The sequence below is a fragment of the Acinonyx jubatus genome, chromosome D2 (assembly GCF_027475565.1).
Source record: "Acinonyx jubatus isolate Ajub_Pintada_27869175 chromosome D2, VMU_Ajub_asm_v1.0, whole genome shotgun sequence".
In the NCBI taxonomy this organism is placed as follows: domain Eukaryota; kingdom Metazoa; phylum Chordata; class Mammalia; order Carnivora; family Felidae; genus Acinonyx; species Acinonyx jubatus.
Window position 1 is genome coordinate 35,933,438 of NC_069393.1, and position 19,566 is coordinate 35,953,003.

A 19,566-nucleotide genomic window follows, 5' to 3' on the forward strand; every position below is an offset into this window, starting at 1 on the left:
TCCCCACTCCTTGCTGATCAGGACGGTGTATATTTGGGAACCACCTGGAAGTTCACGAGTCAAAGTTCATTTCTCCCATAGTTCCTATTTTTATAATGTCCATGATATGCCTTCCAAACTTCCCCGCAAGCAACCCTGGGAGGCTGCCAGTTCCATGGAGATGGAAGCTTACTGAACTAGCAGTCCCATGTGAGAATCACAGACGGTTACCTTGAGTAAAGAGGCTCAGTCTGTACTTCTCAATGCAGGCTGCACCTTGGAATCTCTGATGCCTGCATCCTATGTCTAGAGTCTGGTGCAATCGCTCTGGGATGTGGCTTGAGTGAGGTTTGAGAGCTCCTGGTTGATTGCAATGTGAAGCTAAGGTGGAAAACCCATTAGGCTAGGTAACTTGTTACCTCCATATGCAAATATTTCTGCATAAACTCTGGGGAGGTAAAGGAAGGGGCAAAGAGAAGATCCATCATTTTATTAGGCACTTAAAGGGATCCAAGACCCCTTCCCCAATTAAAAACTCAAAGTTCCTCAGATCTTCTGGCTGAGAGCCAAAATTAGTTTTTTTGAGGTGAAAAGAGGCCAAGGGGCAATGACAGGTATAACCCATCATCTAGTCGGAGCAGTATGGGCCCTACTCTGACAGTAGCAACTCTGGATAGTTTCATTTTACCAGAACCTCAGTGAGCTGAGACCTAGCCTCTCTGCTTCATAGAGAAGCCCCATCATGTGGCGCCATACTAGCCTGTCTATGGAGGAAAAATCTCAGTGGTCACTGTCAATGTGTCCCAGTTTTTCCTCAACTCCTCTGTAGGCTTTTGTAAATCTACTGTTCCTGGATTTCTCACCTCCCAAAGGTGTGTTTTGTCTTCTACGTGTTATTTATTGACAAGCACAATCAACAGCTATTCTGGCTGCTAGGTACAAAGGGATAATTCTTCTCCTGCTATTTGTTATCTTGGGGGAGCAAAGGAAAGAAAACAGTAAAACTCTCCAAAAATAATAGTAATAAATGTAGCTGATGTTGTGTGATCTCTTACTACATCTCAGTTACTAAGTGTTTTATATCCATTCATTCAGGGCTGCCATGTGTGGTTGTGAAGGACGTGGTTTCTGACCCTATTTAATTGTGTCATATATTGAAAAAAAAATTGTGTCATCACTCTGACAGCCCCATTTGTGACTCGCCACCATGAATTAGAGTGACAAAACCCATCTGCTGAATTCTCCCTGCCCAGGTATTAGGGCGACATGGGCTAGTCTGCTGCTAAAAGGAGTGCCCATCTCCACGTGGCCAGGAAAGCTCTAAGGAACCATTCAAAGCTCCCTGGAGCAGAAAGTAGAGATGGTTTCTGCCCTTCGTTAAACTTTGGAGGTCTCAATCCTACAGCCTCCTTAGGCCTTGGGCTGGTATTGTGCAACACTACCTGCAGTGAGGCCAATGCAAGGTTGAGGATCAGAAGCTATTAGTAAAGGTTCAAGGATTGGGGTGATTTACTAGAGAACGTTTGGACAAGCCTGACAAGTTCAACATCTTGGATCTTTGTAGCCTTGCCTACTGCTCAGCAGTCAAAGGAATGGAGAGTGACTGAAGCCTGGGAGGAAAGTATGTGGTTTTTAACAAAGTATCGAGCTGCTTTGTCTCATTTGAGGGCAAACGAAGATAGGGCAGGCTGCAAACAACAGATATTAGGAGTATTCATTCATTTGTTCACTCCACAAACCTCTACAAGCATCTAGTAGGTGGGAGGTGCTGTGCTAAGCATTTAAATGCATTTCTGACAGTTGGCGGGAGTGGGGAGATCAGTAAGGTGATAGACCAGGCCATTCTTTTGAGGTCCCACCCAAATTAACAGTGACCTCACCTACCTCCTTTCCTCTGACGCCCTGAGACCATTAAGGCCCCTCTGTTCTATCATCAGCAGACAGAGAGCTAAGTGCCCCTGCCTGAACTACACTTGGCCTTTCTTGTTTATGTGCCTTCTCTCACTCAGCCTCAGCCTCTTCCACCTGCCTGTAGCCCCTTTACTTGATAATCATACCTATTTTCAAATTGAACTTCACTTATTCTGGAGCCCCTGCCCCCAACCACTGCAGCCCAAAACGGCTCCTGGCTTCTCTTAACACACTGTGTGGTGACATCCCTGTGGCTCTTATAGCTGGTAGAAACTCTTTACTGGGGATATGTAACAAGATGCTCAGTGACTGCTTTTCTAGAATTTTCTAGAATGACTGCTTTTCTGGAATGATTTCCACCAGAACATTGCATGAAGTTTGACTGAAATACTTAAGGACCATCCACACTCCTAAATACTCTATAAATCCAGAACTAAGGTCATTTATAGATCAGTGTTTCTTTGCAAGGCCATTTTTAAGACAAGAAATAAAGGTTTTAGGACTTCATATGAGTTTTTTGGTTATACATAGATGGATTAAGACAAAACTCCCTTGGATGGTTGGTTACGCTCATCTACCTGCTCAGGGCACGCACGTTATCTTTACAGCATATGGATTAAACTCATGCCTCAGAAAATTACAAATGACTCACACCATGCCTTTTACAAGCTACTCTGGAATGATGCAGGCCCCATATCGTTAAATATGTGTATTCAAGTTGTGCCATACAACTTATTTTATATGTCTGTGTCATTTCTGTCTATGGATCCCATTAGCTCCGTGACAGCACGACCATGGAAAGAGTGGGGACACTAATCTCAGCCATGGGGTATAAACCAAAGTACTGCTCAGGAAAAGAACTCTTGATGGACCCATCCTTATCCAGAATCTCATCTGGGGCCTTAGAGAGTCCACGGGATGACAAGACTTCGTTTACTTTTCTTTGATTATACAGTCACACTTTCCTCCCAAAGGACAATTTATCTGGACCATTTTCTGAGTGTAACACACCATGTGAAATCCTAGGCTTTGGGGGCTAGAGTGGTCTGTTTATTCTCATCTACTGCCTTTTACGGAAACTTCCACCTGGAGAGTGAGATGAATCGATAAAACCTGGAAATATTTTGTAAGTGTCTGGACAACAGAGAGCAATATCAGAGGTCTCTAACTTTCCACCTTTGTTCTGACAGCTCCAAAAGCAAATCTATAATAACAGGGAAAAAGCTGCAACAATTAAACTGCTCACTGAGGCAGGCTAAGCAGAGTTCTTGATATTTCTCTCAACTCTACTCCTGTTTGTTTAGCTATTGTAGCAAGGAAGACCAGAACCAAGAGAATCCCAGTGTCTCTGATTGCTGAGGGGAGGAGGGCCAGGGACCTACAAAATGTGGACGCACAGAATAAGAATGTTAAAAAGACCCTTGAGTCTCTGGGTGCAAAGAGACATTTAGCATGCCCGGGGATGCTTCCATGACCGTTAAAAGCAGACGTACGGATTGAGGCCTGTTCTCATGAGAATAACACTTATTCTCTTCTATGGGGCTGACTGAGGCGGTAAGAAAAGCACAGGCTTTGGAATCACACAATTTGGGCATCAACTCCACGTGCTCTTGACGCACTATGAGACTGTGGGGAAGCTGCTGAAGTTTCCTCGGCCTTAGTTTTCTCATCTGTAAAATGGAGATAGATGACCTCCGCCTTAACAGGTCGTCAGGAAGAGTAAATGAGATAGTGCATATGAGTGTGCCTGGTGCATGACTCAACTGAAAAAAAGAGGGCCTACAATTTTTAAAAAGAGGCATTAACTACACACGCAGGTTTTAAGGAGTAAAGCCTGATGTGAGGACGATGAGTTCAGTCCAAACCTAGCACCACCCCACATCTATTTTCTGTCTCCGAAGCTAAGATTTTCCTTCACTGCAGTTGTCCCGAGCTGGGCACAACCTGAGAGAGGAACTCAATCTGCTCTGCATGTAGTCGAAAGGAAAACGTTATTTTGTCCGTTTTTATTTTTAATCCCCCACATCCACTCCCCAAGGAAGAGCCCCATCTAGGGAAGGCCTACAAACCACCACCGGGTGAGCAAAGAGTCCAGGCTTTCCCATCTCTTGTTACAGCCATTCTTGTTTTTTTGTGTGTCCTCGTTTTCGTCGCTGGGAATCTATTACCAGAATAGTAAACGGCGGTCTTCAGAGGATCTCTCATGTGGTAAAATATGCTGTGTAGGAAAAATTCTCCCAAGTTGAAGTCATTTAGAAGAAAGCAGCTGCAGATGCTGCTTTGCTGTAATACATGTGCACTCCTGTGCTGAGATTAGTCTTGTAATGTCCGCCACAGAAACATAACGGGGCAGGCCCCTTTCTGTACTCGAGACCTGCTCGAGCCCTAAGCCAGATTTTCTTTATTGGTTAGTAAGCTCTTTTAATGAAATGTACTACTCTTATTATAGAGGACTCAAAATAAGATCTAAATCACAAACCAATAAAAGAAAATTATTGGGCTGGGTATCTAAAGTTACTACCTAGAGGCTATTCCAGTGTGGTATTTATAAATCTCGAAACAGTTAAGTATAATTGTCTTTCTGGTTTGGGGGACTGAAGCCAACCGCAGTTTCAGTTACAACCGAAGACAAATATTTTAGCACAGAGCTTTGTTCATTTGGCGGGTAGAGAGAAATGGCTTCTCCCCGCCCCCACCCCCCACCCCAACCCTTTCAGAATTGAGAGACCATATTGTGGCAATGAATGTCATATGGGAGCAGCTGAAAAAAAAATGCTTCTCTGGTTTCAGGAAGGGAGAATGTGTGTAAGGATATGTGCATAGGTATGTTTGGGATTGGGGCGGGGAGGTGTGTGGCCTGGGTGTGCAGGGGTGAGGCAGGGAGGACAAAAAGGGGAAACACTGGGAGGACAGAAGTTGAGGGTGACATGGGAATTGAAGATGGGGTGGTCCGTCAGATTAACAGAAAAGCCAGATGTGCACTGCTTACCGCACTGCAACTTACACACAGAGACAGTGCCATTCTGGAAGGATGTGGAAGCTTCCACCAAAAGACCCGTTATAACCCCAATTCTACCAAACGCCATAGCTCTCTCTCTGGAGTAACAATGTAGATCATCAAAAACACAGATCCCCATGTAATAAATATAAAAAGTATACCAAAGACCCTCAGTTATGAAGGACCAAAGAACTCATCTGGTTTGACGTCCCTCTCATCACAAAGATCAGGTCAGTACCTTTCCCTTGACAAATGGACCTGTGGCGACAGAATGCTCAGTACATTTTTAGGCAGCCCATTCTATTCTGGAAATGTCTTCCTTATGCAGGGCTAAAATCTGTTTCTCCTTAATCATTAGCCATCGGCCGTGGTTTTTCCAGTGGAGAAGGTAAAATGGCCCTTTCAGTCCCCTAACCCCCCACTCCCTTAACTGCTTGGCAAGGGATAGGCTGTCCTAGTGCTTCCCCATTCTGACCATCTCCTTGGCTGCATTCTTGAGTTGGTTAGTTTTTCCCCTCAAATCTTCATAGCTCCTGACACACTCACTCTCAGACCGACCAGGATGAAACAATCACTACTCAAAATAAATTCCACTTCCATCAGCCAGGTTTATGCAACCCGTCTTCAGTGATTATTTGAAACTGAACGCCCAGTGGACTTCATTACATTCCATCCTGTGGGTTTTGTCCCGAAGTTCTAGTTTAGGAAGGTCCTTTTGAATCCTGACCCTTTGAATCCTGCCATAATTTAGAGGTCCTAACCCACATAGCCTCCCCCAAAGATAAAAGAGAAGTCACATTTTCTTCTCTGGAACAGGAAAAGAAATCTCAGACTTTAGGATATGCCCTATGCCCCCAATTAATGCTGTCTCTCTAAGAACCTTGGCCATTCTTCCAAAGAAAAAGGTCATTCCCTACTTGAGGCTCTTAACTTTTGTTGAAATGCAGTCAAGGGAGAGCATCTGCTTATGTGTGGACATCATTTAGTGTCACCGTGGCTGAGGGTCACGGAGGGTTGGAGGTCTGGGTGTGTGTGTGTGTGTGTGTGTGTGTGTGTGTGCCCACATGCATGTGTGCTGGTGTGCGTACACATACATACTTGTGTGTCTATTGGAGTGTTTGTGTGAGCCATTATACATTTTTTAACTTGTAGCTATAAAGAGGCACAGAATATAGAAAAATAAATTTAGAGGGGTGAAGAAAAGCAGGCAGGGGACATTCATTTCGGGTTTGTGACATATGTTTCTCCATCCCTTGGGAAGTTGGGAGCGCAGCTCAGCTTGTGGTTCCTTGGCTTCTACAAATGTTCCTCTCTGCCCTTTCTAAGGTGCTTCTCATCCTTCTGCTTTTCACATTTCTTTCCTCATACCTCTCTCCAAGGTTCTACTCCACTGATAGAGAATGAGCCATGGGGTAGACTTTTAGCTGTGACCCTCTCCTGAATGCAGGACTTTATTTCCACCCATCTGCATTTCATGGTCACCTGGATTTTCTGCCAAGTCTACATGGAAATGAACCATGGCTAGAACCCAACACTACCAATACCACTTTCTCCCGCTGCCAGGCCCTGCCTGCTGAGGCCACTTCCTATGAGCTCATCACTATCCTCTGTCACTGAGAAGGAAGCTGACAATCACATCATCTGTTTTACGTCTAGTACGTCTCACAGTAAAATAGTCTCCCCTTCTGTTTCCAGCTCAAGGTTCCTGATCTCCTGGATAACCACAGTTCCTACCCAGACCACTGCATTCTCTTCTTTCCCACTCCAAACAATGCTTCACAGGCTGCCAGATCAATCTCCCTGAAGCTCAGGTCTGATCCCATCACTCTCTTGCTCTGAAACCTGCTGTAGCTCCCCAGTGCCTACTGAATAATTATAGCTTCATAACTCAAAATTAAAAAAAAATCCCTCAGTGCCTAACCCACATTTCTGCCTCAGGCCTTCCTGCTGTCTTACACATACCCTGTTTTCTAGCCAAACTGTACTCATCACTGTCCCTCAAACACATCTCCATGCATTCTTGCCCCTTACTTCAATTCTTTTCTCTGACTGCAGCCAGCTCTATTTGGTTCCACCAGCTGAAATCCTACTCATTTTTTCAAAGTGTCTCTCAAACCCACTCTCTTCCTTTTTCTCTTCCTGTCCCATATTTGCCTCCATGGACTGTAATTCTTTCCTGGTAATATACCAGCATTCAGAAGCAGTTGCACATTTGCATTGGAGGTTGCAAGGACAGGGAATGTGCTTCACGCATCCCTGTCTCTCTAACAGTGTCTGCCATGCACAGTCCGAGCACACCACAGGTGCTTAATAAGGGTTTGGGGACAGGGAGCATGCATCTGAGGAATGCAGAGCATGTAACAGGAAAGGGAACCACAGAGAAACCTTCACACCACATCCAAAATGAACCCCGATGTTGAAATACACACACCCCATCTTCTTAAAGAGACCCAAGCTCTTTAGGGAGCACACTGCTGGCCCTGGGGGTGAGCGACATTGCTGTTTAGTAGCAGCATAGTGCTGGATCTCTGCTTGGCCGTCTGTCAAAAGCTGTGGTCAGGAGGAAGGCCTGTCCACTGGGCAACTAATACCCTTCGCTTATCACCATGAGACATGTGACAGAGACAAGATGACAAATGCAGCCAGTTGGTAGAAACTAGAACCTGGGCTCCAGCACAACCCCAAGCCCCTTTTTCTCCACTTAAGGTTTTTTTAGTCTTAGGAAGCTAATGACCATCCAGAAAATATGAAAGAAAGAAGGCAGACCAACAAGCTGAGCCAACAGCATCGTCCTAAGGAAGTAAAATAGTAAAGTTTAGGATCCCTGGGAGACCAGAAGGCCCAGCTGAAAACCATTACTTCACCCCTCAAGGCCTCAGTTTCCTCCCTTTCCAATCAAAATGGTAACCTCCTTACCACATATGCCTCCTCAGAGGACCAATTCGGGCAGTGGTTCCCACTCTGGCTGCACCATCTGGGAGTTTATAAAGCTTCTAATGTCCAGGTTGTACCCCAGATCAGTTAAACCACAGTTGCTGAGGTGCGACCCAGCCATCGATATTTTTTTTAAGTTTCTCAAATGAATACAATGTGTGGCCAAGGGTGAAAACCTTATCGTCTCAATTGGCAAAATGTCTATCATGTAATGGCAGCAAACTTTCATAAGCATTAGTGTTATTATTACAGTTGTTGGTGGTGCTGGTGGTGCTGGTGGTAGTCAGATGGGCTTTGCCTTAGACCCAGAATCCGCATGCAAAATGAGCATAATACCACCAAACTCTGTTCAGGATCTGCAATATTTCATTCTCCGAGCTCATCACACACTCCTCTCTCACATCAAACCTCCCATGCTTCAGCTCTCCCACGCTTTTGCTTCACACCCTGTTCTTTGATCACAGGGATTAATTGCCTGCTTTGTCATGGCCTCCCAGTCTGTAAGCCCCAACACTGGTTTGACTTCCCCATCTACCATTTTAGACCTGGCGACCATTCATTTTAATATCCTCTGAACAGCTCCATGGAATCCTTCGCCTCCTCTGAATTGCCATCCCAAACTCAAGCCATTTTGTACATTTTCTGCTGTTTCTGCCAAGAGCTGCAGAGAAGATCGCAGAGCTGTGTTGACTGGCACCATAACGCCTTTGTAATTCCAACCCCAGCTGGCCCTCACCAACACTCACTCACACCCTCACCTCATTCCAGCCAACTTCCTTACATGTTTACTGTAATGTCTTCCCTGAATCTTTGTCACCATCAGTTCCCAGTCCCAACTGTCCCGGTCCCTCAGATCTTCAAGGAAAACCAAACTGGCAGCTTCGTGAAGAAAGGAGAGCCATCTGACTGCCTCCAGCTTATAATCTTCCTCATCTAGCTTTCTGTTTCAGAGGGACCAGGGCCATTCCTTCTCCTTTTGAAGGCCACCTTGTTTTCTCCTGCTTCTCTCTGTTACGCTATCATATAATGACTTCCTCCTAAAGCTTCAAACTCTCCCTCTCAATGGGGTTTCACCTCAGTCTACTGCAGCCAACAAATATGGTGGATTTCTCCATGTTCTAAAAACAGAAAGGAAATCTCTTTTTTGACAAGATTCCCCTGAAATACCCTATTTCTCTCCCTATGTGCACTTGAAAGAGTAATATACGGTTTCAACTTCTCACCTCCCATTAATGCTTCAGACCCCTCAACGCCAGCCTCCACTGGCAACAAGCTACTCAAGCTGCTCTTGCCAAGGTCGTCAACAACTTCCTGAGGGTCAAATGCACCATTGCCTCTTTTCGGACCTCATCTACTTGACTTTCCTCTAGTATCTGACAGTGCTAATCATTGCTTTCTTTCAGATCAGTGCAGCCCAACAAATTCTTATGGCATGTCAACTCTATGTCAGAGTTGTCTACTGTCTATGTCAGATCCTGTACTAGAGGCACTGGGGACATGAAGATGAGCAAAAGAAGAATGGTCCTCGCCTCTCAAAGAGCTCATAGTCTATTCAAGAAAACATATGCATCAACACTTAATTAGGATACACCCTAAATTGCTATCTGGAATTTATTCAACTCTCTTCTCCTTTACTTTTGATAGTACCCACTCCTACTTCCTCAATCTTTGCCCTCAGGCCCTTTCACTGGGTTCTCTCCCACTGTTTGTCACGTCAGTGTTGACATTTCCAAGGTTCCAGGTTTGGCCCTTCTCTCTTGGTTGCTCTGCCTTCTCTCTCTGGGAAATATCCACTCTCAAGGCCTATACACCATCCATCACCAATGATTTCCAAGTCTGCAACCTCAAATCTGACTTTATCCCTATATAGTCAGGGTATGGTTGTATTTTTTGTTAGATATCTACATATACTGTCAACTCAAATGAACCAGGACCATATTCTTTGCCATCTTCCCCGAGCCTGTTTCTCCTCCTGAGCCCTCAGCTTACTTTATATCCACCTAGTAGTCAACCTCAGAACTCATTACCAGCTCTTCATCCTTGCTCATCCACACCTCTATCCCACCTGACTGGCCTTCAATGGGCTATCTTTGCTGTTACAAATCCACCTCAATCTCTGCCTGGCCCTTGTGACTGCCATCGCTATAGCTGTCCTGTCATCTCAGCCCTATAATCCCAGCCCTTAAAACGGCAACAACCTGATGACTTAGACCTGTGCCATCCAATATGGTAGCTACTAGCCACATGCCAGTATTTAAATTCAAATTTATTAAATCAAGTAAAAGGGAGAAAAAAAAATCCTCAGTCACACTAGTCACATTTCAAGTGCTCAAGAGCCACATGTATTCAACTCATCCACAAACGTCACCTCTTCTTGGAAACTTTCGCAACCCCTTGAAGTATATAAACCGAGGAGCTCTTTTGTTTCTAGCCTCATCCTTGTCTCATTGCACGGTAATTGTTTATGGGGGTATCGCATCCACTTACCTGAGCCCCTCAAGGATGGTGAGTGTTGAATCCATGCCATTTTTGTGTTCTGGGCTTTTATAGTGCCTGATGCATAGCAGACACTCATTTACTCCTATTTCTTTCTCTAAGAGTTACCTTCACGAGGAGGTCAGCCAGGAAGAAACTATAAGATGCTCATTTCATAATGTGATTCAAAAGCACAAAGGGAAACTCAATCACATGCCCCCTCTTTTCAGGTACTGACTCAAGTGGCCCTCTGAGAATGGGCCCTTCCTTCCTCTACCCACCCTCCCTTCCAAGATCAGGCTCAGTTCTTGTCTTTTAGAACCACAGGGAAACAGTCTGGCAAGAGCCACTGTTGTACCAGCTGATTTAAATTGAAATGTTTTCCCCAGATAAATACGTGCTAAATAATATACCAGCTCTCCAGCCAAAGGGAAGTGACAGGCGCTCTGTAAATAAAGGCACTTAGTTGCTGGTAAAGAGCTGTAAAGTGGTTCTGAGCTGATGTTTGCTGACCAGCAAGAAGCAGCTTCACCTGCTTTATATAATTGTCACTGCAGTCTTGCCTGCTGTATATTAAAACTGCATCTCATAGACCCAACTGTCACATCGGATATACCATCCAGCATGGGGTATGCCACCTTTCTCTGTAATTGTTTTTGACAACCAGCCATCACATCTCAGATCTTTTCAGAAAGCGTCTGGTCCACAGTCCCTAGGCTGGGTCAGTTCTGACACCATGTGGGCTAGAACAGTGGCACCAAAAGGGAATGTGAGTAGAGAAGAGGAAAAAGAGGCTTTGTTAGTCTCAGAGACCAGATAACGCACACTGGCAAGTGTCTGAACCCAAATCTCAACAAAGACTCTACCTCCTCAATGTTAAGGTACATTTTTCATGTTACATGGTATCATGCTAGAAAAACTTTCCATTGAGATGCATGGATATTTTGGCCCCAGAGCACACACGCTTGCCCTGAGTCCACATTTCTTTCTTGCTGAGTTTTGGAGAAATGGTAATGTAGCTCTCAAGACAAAGCCGAGGATGCAGCTTCATAAGGACTGCAGAATAAATAGTGATGAAAAGTGGGTAGCAGTGGCCAGAAATCTATGTTGCTATCCCTCAGGGGAAGTTAGATTTGCTTCCCAACATGCAAAGAGTAACACGAAATCCATTTTGTACCCTGTAATTCCAATCTACTTGGAGCGTGGTCGTGACAAATACCTAGATGAAGGGTAATTAAAATATCTGAGGCCGATGAGCGTTCCAGCTGGTCAAACAGTTCTCAAGGAGGGACAGTGACAGGGAAACGTAGTTTGTCCCTCCAGCCCCATGGGCTGGGACAAACCCAAGGAGTGGGCTGTGTGATGAGCAGCCCAAGATGAATACAGAGCACTTGCCCGTCAGAGAGAAAGTCACTTCCTGTGCTGATGGCCACCGCTGGACTTTTGGAAGGTCAGAGCGTCCCCAGAGGAGGGTGTTAGAAACCAAGGACAAGAGAAGGGCAGACAGAGTAAGAAAACAAGGGGAAATATGGGCTCAGTGTGCCGGTAGCTTTGGCAGTCTCTCACTGAGAGCAGAACGAAGTGCTTGCTGGCTGCTGGGGGGCATGGGCTCCACACCACTGCTGACCAAGAGTCTGAAAATTGCCACTGGCCATGGGGTACATCCTTGGCCTCCTTTGGTGTGTATGTGTGTGTGTCTGGGGGGTGGGTGTACTAAAGAAGGAGTGCCCTTCTCTTCTTTGTGCAGGAAAAATATGCTCCTGTTCCCTTTCTTCCTTATCTCCCGCCAAAGCCTATTTTCCTTGCTTATGCCTGTCCTAAAACAGTAAAGAAGGTTTTTGAGAATCAGGTATGTGCGGGGGGGGGGGGGGGGGGAGAAGCCTTTTTATCAGCGTGGCCATCATACAGGATCTGAGAGGCTGGGGTCAGGTTTATGAGGGCTGGAAGGAACACCCATGTCAGACACACACGTAACTCAATCAGGCATTGAGATTCTGATCTACGGACCTTGACAATCACAATTATTGAATTGGGAGAAAACAGACATGCTGGGGAAAGGGAGTATTTTCCGGCCCCTCCTGCTCAGTTCCATCTGCCCCCCACCCCCCGCCCGAAGGGAGCGCTTCTCCTGCTTCCACTTCTTTCCATTCCCCTTGCTAGCTCCCGCCAGGAGAAGAGGAGCGTCTAATCGGGTTGGTCAGCGTGTTCACTGGACCGGGCTTTGTTAGCGTGCAGAATATTGTGCCTTAAAGCAGTGCACACGAGTCACCTGGGGACCCTGTTAGAATGCAGATTCTGACCCAGGAGGTTTGGGGTGGGCGTGAGATTCTGCATTTCTAACAAGCTCCCCAGGGGACGCCCATGCTGGGACGGAGTTGGGAGGACACATGAGGAAGAACAACTACTTAAAGGCAGGGACCAAATGGTGGCTTGCCTCTTCCACCTCCCAGAAGGCCAACTTACTGTCTCCTCATATCCTCTGTCACCTGTGCTCCCTGAGCAGGCAGGACAGAAGGCAGTCTCTGGCTCTCCAGTACATAGCTGGGTAGGTAAGACTCTCTTTTAGAGCCTTGACGTGTTGCTATGACCTGAGGCCCAGCTGATCAAGTGGATACCAAGATTTAGATTTGGGGGAGAGGCAGAGGATGGCAGAGTGGAGAGGTGAAAACCAGGCTTCAGACCGTAGCAGTCAGGGTTGCGTCAAGAATAGAAGCCGCTCTATTCAAAGTATAAAGAAAATTAGATGCGGATGCCACCATCGGAAGGGCTGTAGGAACAAAAGTCAAAGAGGCCACCACGAGCCATTGCACTCGCAACACCAAGTTGCAAGCCCCACAGGAGGTACTGTAAATCTCCAGGCAGCTGGAAGAAGGCCACACCACGCCCCTCAGTCCCTAGCAGCAAAGCCAGTGATTCTCAGAAAGCTCCTTTAAAAGCTGCTTTGAACCTCGCATCTGCTCAGGGTCTGGCTGCCGCTGCCTCCAAAGAATCAAGGTCTCTTTGTCTCTTCCAAATTCCAGATCTCGTCCCAGTGCCCAGCTCTCATTGGCACACTCCAGCCCAGAACTGTGCAGGGCAGAGGATTCTAGGAACTGCCATTCCCAGCTTTGCTGCACTGTTGAGCAGATGTTGGAAGGAGGTGGTGCTGGTGCTGAGCTGACAAAAGATCCAGCAGCACATGTCTGGGCTGCAAGATGGGGCTGAACTTTATCCCGTCAATAAGGTCGCGCTTCATATCCCAGCAGCTAGAGTTCTTACGGCTGTGCTCCCTCCACCTTTGGTCCTAGAATGATGGGATTCAGGCCCCCACCACGCACGCAATGTCACCCATCCAGCAGACCACTTATGACAACGATCCTGCAGTTCATGGCAAGCCTGCGCAGAAGCAGTCCTGCCAAGGCTCAGATTAGTCAGGCTGTTTGTTACAAGGTTTTGCTGTGCTGCCTCTCTGAGACTTCTAGATGACATCTTTACTAGCAGCTATCTGCCCAGGATCCCAGAGAAAATGACAGGGAAGATGGGGGGCAGAGCAGAGAAGGTGGATGTACATCATTTCACTCTGGCATGCCTGCTGTAGAGAACGTGTGGGCTGATGAGCATCACCTCTTGCTAAATGACTTTTTGTGTCCCTATAGTCCCCGCTGTCCGGGGGTCACCATCCGTAGGTCAGCGGATAACAAAGTAAAGCTTAACACCCCCATGCAGCTATAACAATGGCAACGCTTAACATAGGTCAATGGCAAAAATATATACTGCAGAGAAACATTAGGAATTGTTCAGCCAGCATCTTTTCAGTGCCTGACATTTAGCTGGTGACCCGGGTCACAGAGCCACTGTTTGGGAAGACTGAGGGCAGTGGCAATTGAAAGGCTGCTTTCCTCTCTGGGAAGGCAGGCTATTCGGAGTGTGGGTGTTCAGGTGTCCTCAAGCCTGCTTCCCGAGATGGTAAGAAGACGCGGCAGATGCCCCTTTGAAAGCCATCACCCGGACCACAGGTTTTACTGCCAGCAGGCTGGTGTGAGCCTCTTTGAATTACTGAGTGAAGGATATCCCTCTTGCCAGCCCCTGTCCCCTGTAGGCACAGCAGAGAAGTATTACAGGCTGTCCTTACCTTGGGAATTAGCCTGCAAGACCCCGATGCTGTCATCAAACTGCATAGATTTGATGTTGAGTGACGCCAAGATGCATTCCTTGTCCTGCAGCGAAGTATCATCAATATTATTCTGATTGGCTGACAGGATAACGCACATGTCACAGAGGTTGATGTTGACGGCCCTTAAATCAGCCCGACTTAATGGCGTACCCTTTGGCATCGAGGAAAGGGAAAAAAAAAAAAAAAAGAAGAAGCAAAAGTGAGGCCGAGGGACAAGAGGGAAAGAGGGGAAAGAAAAATAAAAACAAATTAAAGATGGAGCCGGAGCTTTGGGAAATTATTTAACAAGTATCTTTTTTATGCCTTGACATTAAGCTGGCCTAACTACATTCAAGGGAATAGGAGCTGTGTGCTAATCTAAAGGGTAGTCGGTGCTGATGGCGGCATTTCAGGCTTGCTCTCCACACTCAATCAAGCCGTTGCTAACAAACGAGGGAGAGGAATAATGCCAGGGTTCTACATCTTCTTCCTGCCTGGAAATTGTCTTGATTTAAGAAACGGTCCTGTGGCAACCTCTGGCTTTCAGAATGTAACGAGGGGGTGGGTTTCAAATGCCTGTTTATTTAATAGCAGGTCACTTCTGTCTCGGGCAAAAACAGCAGCTCTGACTAGAGTTTCCAATGCAGCCAAGGGGAAATAGCCAGTGAGCATGGCATGATGAGGTGGGACTGATAGCACTGCTCAACCTGGAGGACGTGAGAGGGATGCAATTAGCGTGCATCTTGTAAAGGGGAGGGGGGAAGAACTTAGGCTTCAAGTCATATAATTTTATTGTAAATTTTCAGCAAGAGAAAAAAAAGCACAAGAAAATCGCCTAATTGACCAAAAACAGAGTGATGGTTGAATACACCACTGGACATACATACAAGGAAAGTCTATGCAGCAGGTAAAGAGACCAAAACAGCTCTCCATGTAGGTGTAGCCTGGGCAGGATCTCTAAAATAGTGGGATAAGTGCAAAACAAAAACACAAAAAAACAAGTCCTAGATCATTTAAAAAGTATTATTTCATTTCTGTAAAAAGAAACCCACAAAATAAAACTATATATTTATGAATGCACTCGTAAATGCATGTACATTTGGAGAGAAATTTCAGGAAAAATATACACTAAACTAATAACAGTAATTACCTCTAGGGAGGAGAATAAGATTGGGGGTAAAGGGAAAAGTTTGTTTTTGACTTTACATACTTCGGTCTTGTGTGAATATTTTATAACAAGAATGTATTTGTATATTACCGGTGTAATTAAAAATAAATAAGCCAGTAAACAGATTTTTTAAAATCCCGTAACAACAAAAAAGCAGTGGGGGAAAAAAACCCCAGAACAAGGAGGTAATGACAGAGAGGAAGAGAAGGCAAGCACAGGTAGGAAAGAAGGGTTAAGTGTCAGAGGGGAGAGGCATGACCTCCACACGCTCTGTGTCCTCAGGAGGGATCACAGAAGAACTAATCAGGCCATCCATGTCAGGGCTCCCTAGGGGTCATGTGGCATCATTTTGGAGTTCACATACTTGGTCCTTCAGCCTGGATCCAGCTTCTGGTCTGCCTACGTGAAGATCTGAGTTGCCTTCAACTCACTGACCGCGTAGGGAGAGGGTTTGCCAACCCCCATATATCCCCGGATGCCTTCCTCCCATTCTCCCTCCTTCCTGGAGAAGGGGCTTTGGGATGATGGAACTTGGCCGCTCAGATTGAGACCATCAACCCCCTTTGATGCCTCAGTGAGAGACATGATTCTGCTCTCAGGCCCCAAAATACTGCTGCAAAGTGGCATTATGGAGCAAGAGGCATTTAGTGCTTTGGGGCTGGGAAGCTACCAATTCCAGCCTCTGGAGCAGTATCTTCTGAGAGGAGAAGAATCCCTCTTTTCCAGGGATCACTTGGTACAAAGTAAGTCTGACCAACTTCCTGAATCATTTCACCAGCGCATAAGCCTCAATTGCCTACATTCATATTCTTTTAATTTTCACCTTGTAGGGAATCTAGCAGTAATTGTGATATAAGACAATCCCCGCATAGCTGTATACACACGATTTCAAAACTCAAGAAATACTGATGACATATATAGAAACACCATGTTTCTCTGGACTGACTCCATATGTGGGGCACTGTTTAAACAATGAAATATGTGAAGACATAGAGGAAGGCCCATTTGTACAATATGCTGTGCTTGAGTGTGTTAAATTTCGGAGGGTTTAAAAAGGACCAGCAAATATGAGAGCTCATTCATATGTAGGCCAACAGGTGAGTGCATGTATACAAGAGCACACAGGAGACACACACATATACACACACAGAATGCACACACACACACACACCAGACATTACCTATACACCCAACACCCATACATACAGAATGCACACTCGTGTGCATGTGTGCACACGCACATACACATACACATGTACGTGCACACACACACAGCCCAGCAAAATAATAAGCTCTTTACAAAACACTTTTAGACCCAGTCCATGTGTTCCAAGGGACCATGTGTAAAAGCACATGTACAAAAATAATTGTGGAAATACATAATCAAATCTAACATGACTGAAATTAGCAAGGTATATATCTGCTTATGCTCTTCTATGTGTATAACTATTTGTTTTTCTTCAGGCGATTATTTTTAACTACATGTGTTTACTAAATCAGCTTACTAGTTTCCTAAATCTAGAATTGTTTAAAAGTTTAGGAAAAATATATTGATTAATGATCAGGAAATAATTACATGCCTCCTAGATCATGTATCCTGCATCTTTACACTAAATTGTCGAGTCTGAAACTGTTCCTTTTAGATTTGGGCCCTAGCATATTTTTCAATCAAGAATATCACATGCACATATGTGTGCGTACACATACAAGCCTATGAAAATATTGCTAGGCTTCTACATGAATGGGAGGCAGGGAGTGGCCAGAGGAAGGGCCTGGCCTTCCATACAACAGAAATAAAGAAAGAACTCTGTTAAATCCACTTAGTTAAAAACAGAAAGCAATATGACCAAGATTCACAGAAGCATTAATAATATCATAAATAAAATGCTAAAAACAGTTCCATAAGTAAATTCTGCTATAAGCATCATAATATCTCAAAGCACTAGGTTTGGGTAGGCAAGACGGAGAGAGAGTGTATAGACATCGATATGGTTAATACATTTGGTATCAGCTAAACTTCATGCTTGATGAGCAGCTGAACTTGGCTGCCAATTCCTTTTAATAAGGTCTCCCAGGGTTTAGATATTCCTAGACAGAGCATAAGGGAAGGGCTGAGTCCTCAGGCCCATAACCGGATGAAGAAGCAGAGGCATGATCAAAGCTACAGCTATTATATCCATCTGGGATTTTCTTTTGTGAATGAAAAGAAGGAAAAAGCATCGATAATGTGACCTTGGACTTACAGGCAATATGGACACTTTGGGGAAGTTATGAAGCGTCTCCCATTCCCGCTTGAGGTACTCAATGGAGCCCACAAACACGATGTGCTTGAGCTCGTGGTAATGAAAGTTGCTGGCACGGAGTGGCATCACCAGGTTCCGGAGGCCAATCAGGGCTGAGCTGACATCACCAAAGATGCAGACCACGACGTGGCCGCTCAGGACGGTCATGGCGGCTTCACTTCGAGTCTGCAACATGGAAAAGCGCACCAGCATTAGAGAAAAGACCTCACAGTGTTTTGGTAAGTATTTAAAAAAACACTTTCATAAAGATAGACATTTGCTGAGTGCTTACTCTGTGTTATTATTTTTATTTCATCAATGTTATGTGTATGCCTCATAAACTTACAATTTGAGTATGTGTGTGTGCATTATACTGGGGTCACAAATATATGTAAACATATACCCACACATAACCTGACCTTCTTTGTCACAAGATTTAAGAAAGTTATACCTGCATACATATGAGCAGGTGGTCTTTCCTGATGATATTTAGGTGGGGGGAAATATGAGAGAATAGTAATATTTATGTTGTTTAAAAAGAGAAGTCTTAGTTCACATGAAATTTTTGATAAAAGGAGTTGTCTTTGCTGTCCCTCTTGCTGAAATGATATTAAATTGGTCAGATCCTATGCTAGTCTCAGCTTGAGAAGTTTCAGTTTTGAGTTCCAGACTCATCAAAGGGATTTCACACTACGTTATCACATCAACAGGTAGAACATCACATCCTCAGCCAGGGGCTGGCAAATTATGGTTCATAGACTAAATCTGGTCTACAACCTGCTTTGGTATGGCCATGGCTGGTGAGCCAAGATTGGTTTTTACATTTTAAAATGGTTGCAAAAAAAATAAAAATGAAGATTTCATAATATGGGACAATTATATAAAATTTAAATTCCAACAAAATTTTATTGCAACTCAGCCAATCTTACTCATTTAGGTATTGTCTATGGCTGCTTTTACATTGCAATGGCAGAGCTGATTAGCTGTGACATAGAGCATATGGCCAGCAAGACCTAAATTATTTATTATATGATCCTTTGCAGAAAGAGTTTGCTGACCCCTGTCTACTGCTGCCTTGCGTTTTCCAGGGACTGCCTGGAGTGGCCCACCTGTGAAAGTCATCAGACTATTACTTTAGTCACAAGACTATTTCCAAATAACAATTAAAAGGATCTAGAGAAAGGTCAGCCAGAGAAACAAGCCCATGTCTTCTCCCAACCCTAGGTTTGGATCTACAAAGGAGACAAATAAACGAATAAAATCGCTCCAGTGAGAGGAGGACCCCAGCTTCCCACACAAATGGTTAGCCACTGCTGCCCCTTTGCTCACTGTGTTAGTGAAGAGAATAACGCAGGACGCCAGTTAGTGGGCCTTTCTCTGCTTCTCCTTCTGGTCCAATGCCTCCTATTCTTGCCTTGCTTGCTCCCTCTCCACTCACTGCATGCCTGGATGGTCCCATGTGGCTCACAATGCTTTGGGGGAGGCATATTAATGTCCACTGCACATATCAAACTCTGCTTGATTTAATCCCTAGAATTGACCAGTGTATTGATTGTTTAAATGCCAATATTGCAATTCACGACAATGTCAGGGTTATTACAGTAACCCCCAAGGAGAAGAAGAAGCTAGCTTTCACTCCCTGATCGTTACAATAAAGCAGGGGCTGTCACCATTATCGGTTTCCCTC

At 45.1% G+C, this 19,566-nt stretch overlaps 1 protein-coding gene across 20 annotated transcripts in view; it reads right to left on the reverse strand.

Annotated features, from left to right (window-relative positions):
- KCNMA1 (potassium calcium-activated channel subfamily M alpha 1) overlaps nucleotides 1–19,566 on the reverse strand; it is a 727,849-nt gene that overhangs the window by 54,670 nt on the left and 653,613 nt on the right. For all 20 annotated transcript variants that reach the window (XM_027062348.2, XM_027062381.2, XM_053206927.1 and 17 more), the window contains 2 exons: nucleotides 17,841–18,065; nucleotides 14,409–14,601 (listed from right to left, as the gene is read on the reverse strand). In XM_027062348.2, the coding sequence (XP_026918149.1) occupies nucleotides 14,409–14,601; nucleotides 17,841–18,065 (418 nt within the window). The remainder of the gene's footprint in view (nucleotides 1–14,408; nucleotides 14,602–17,840; nucleotides 18,066–19,566) is intronic.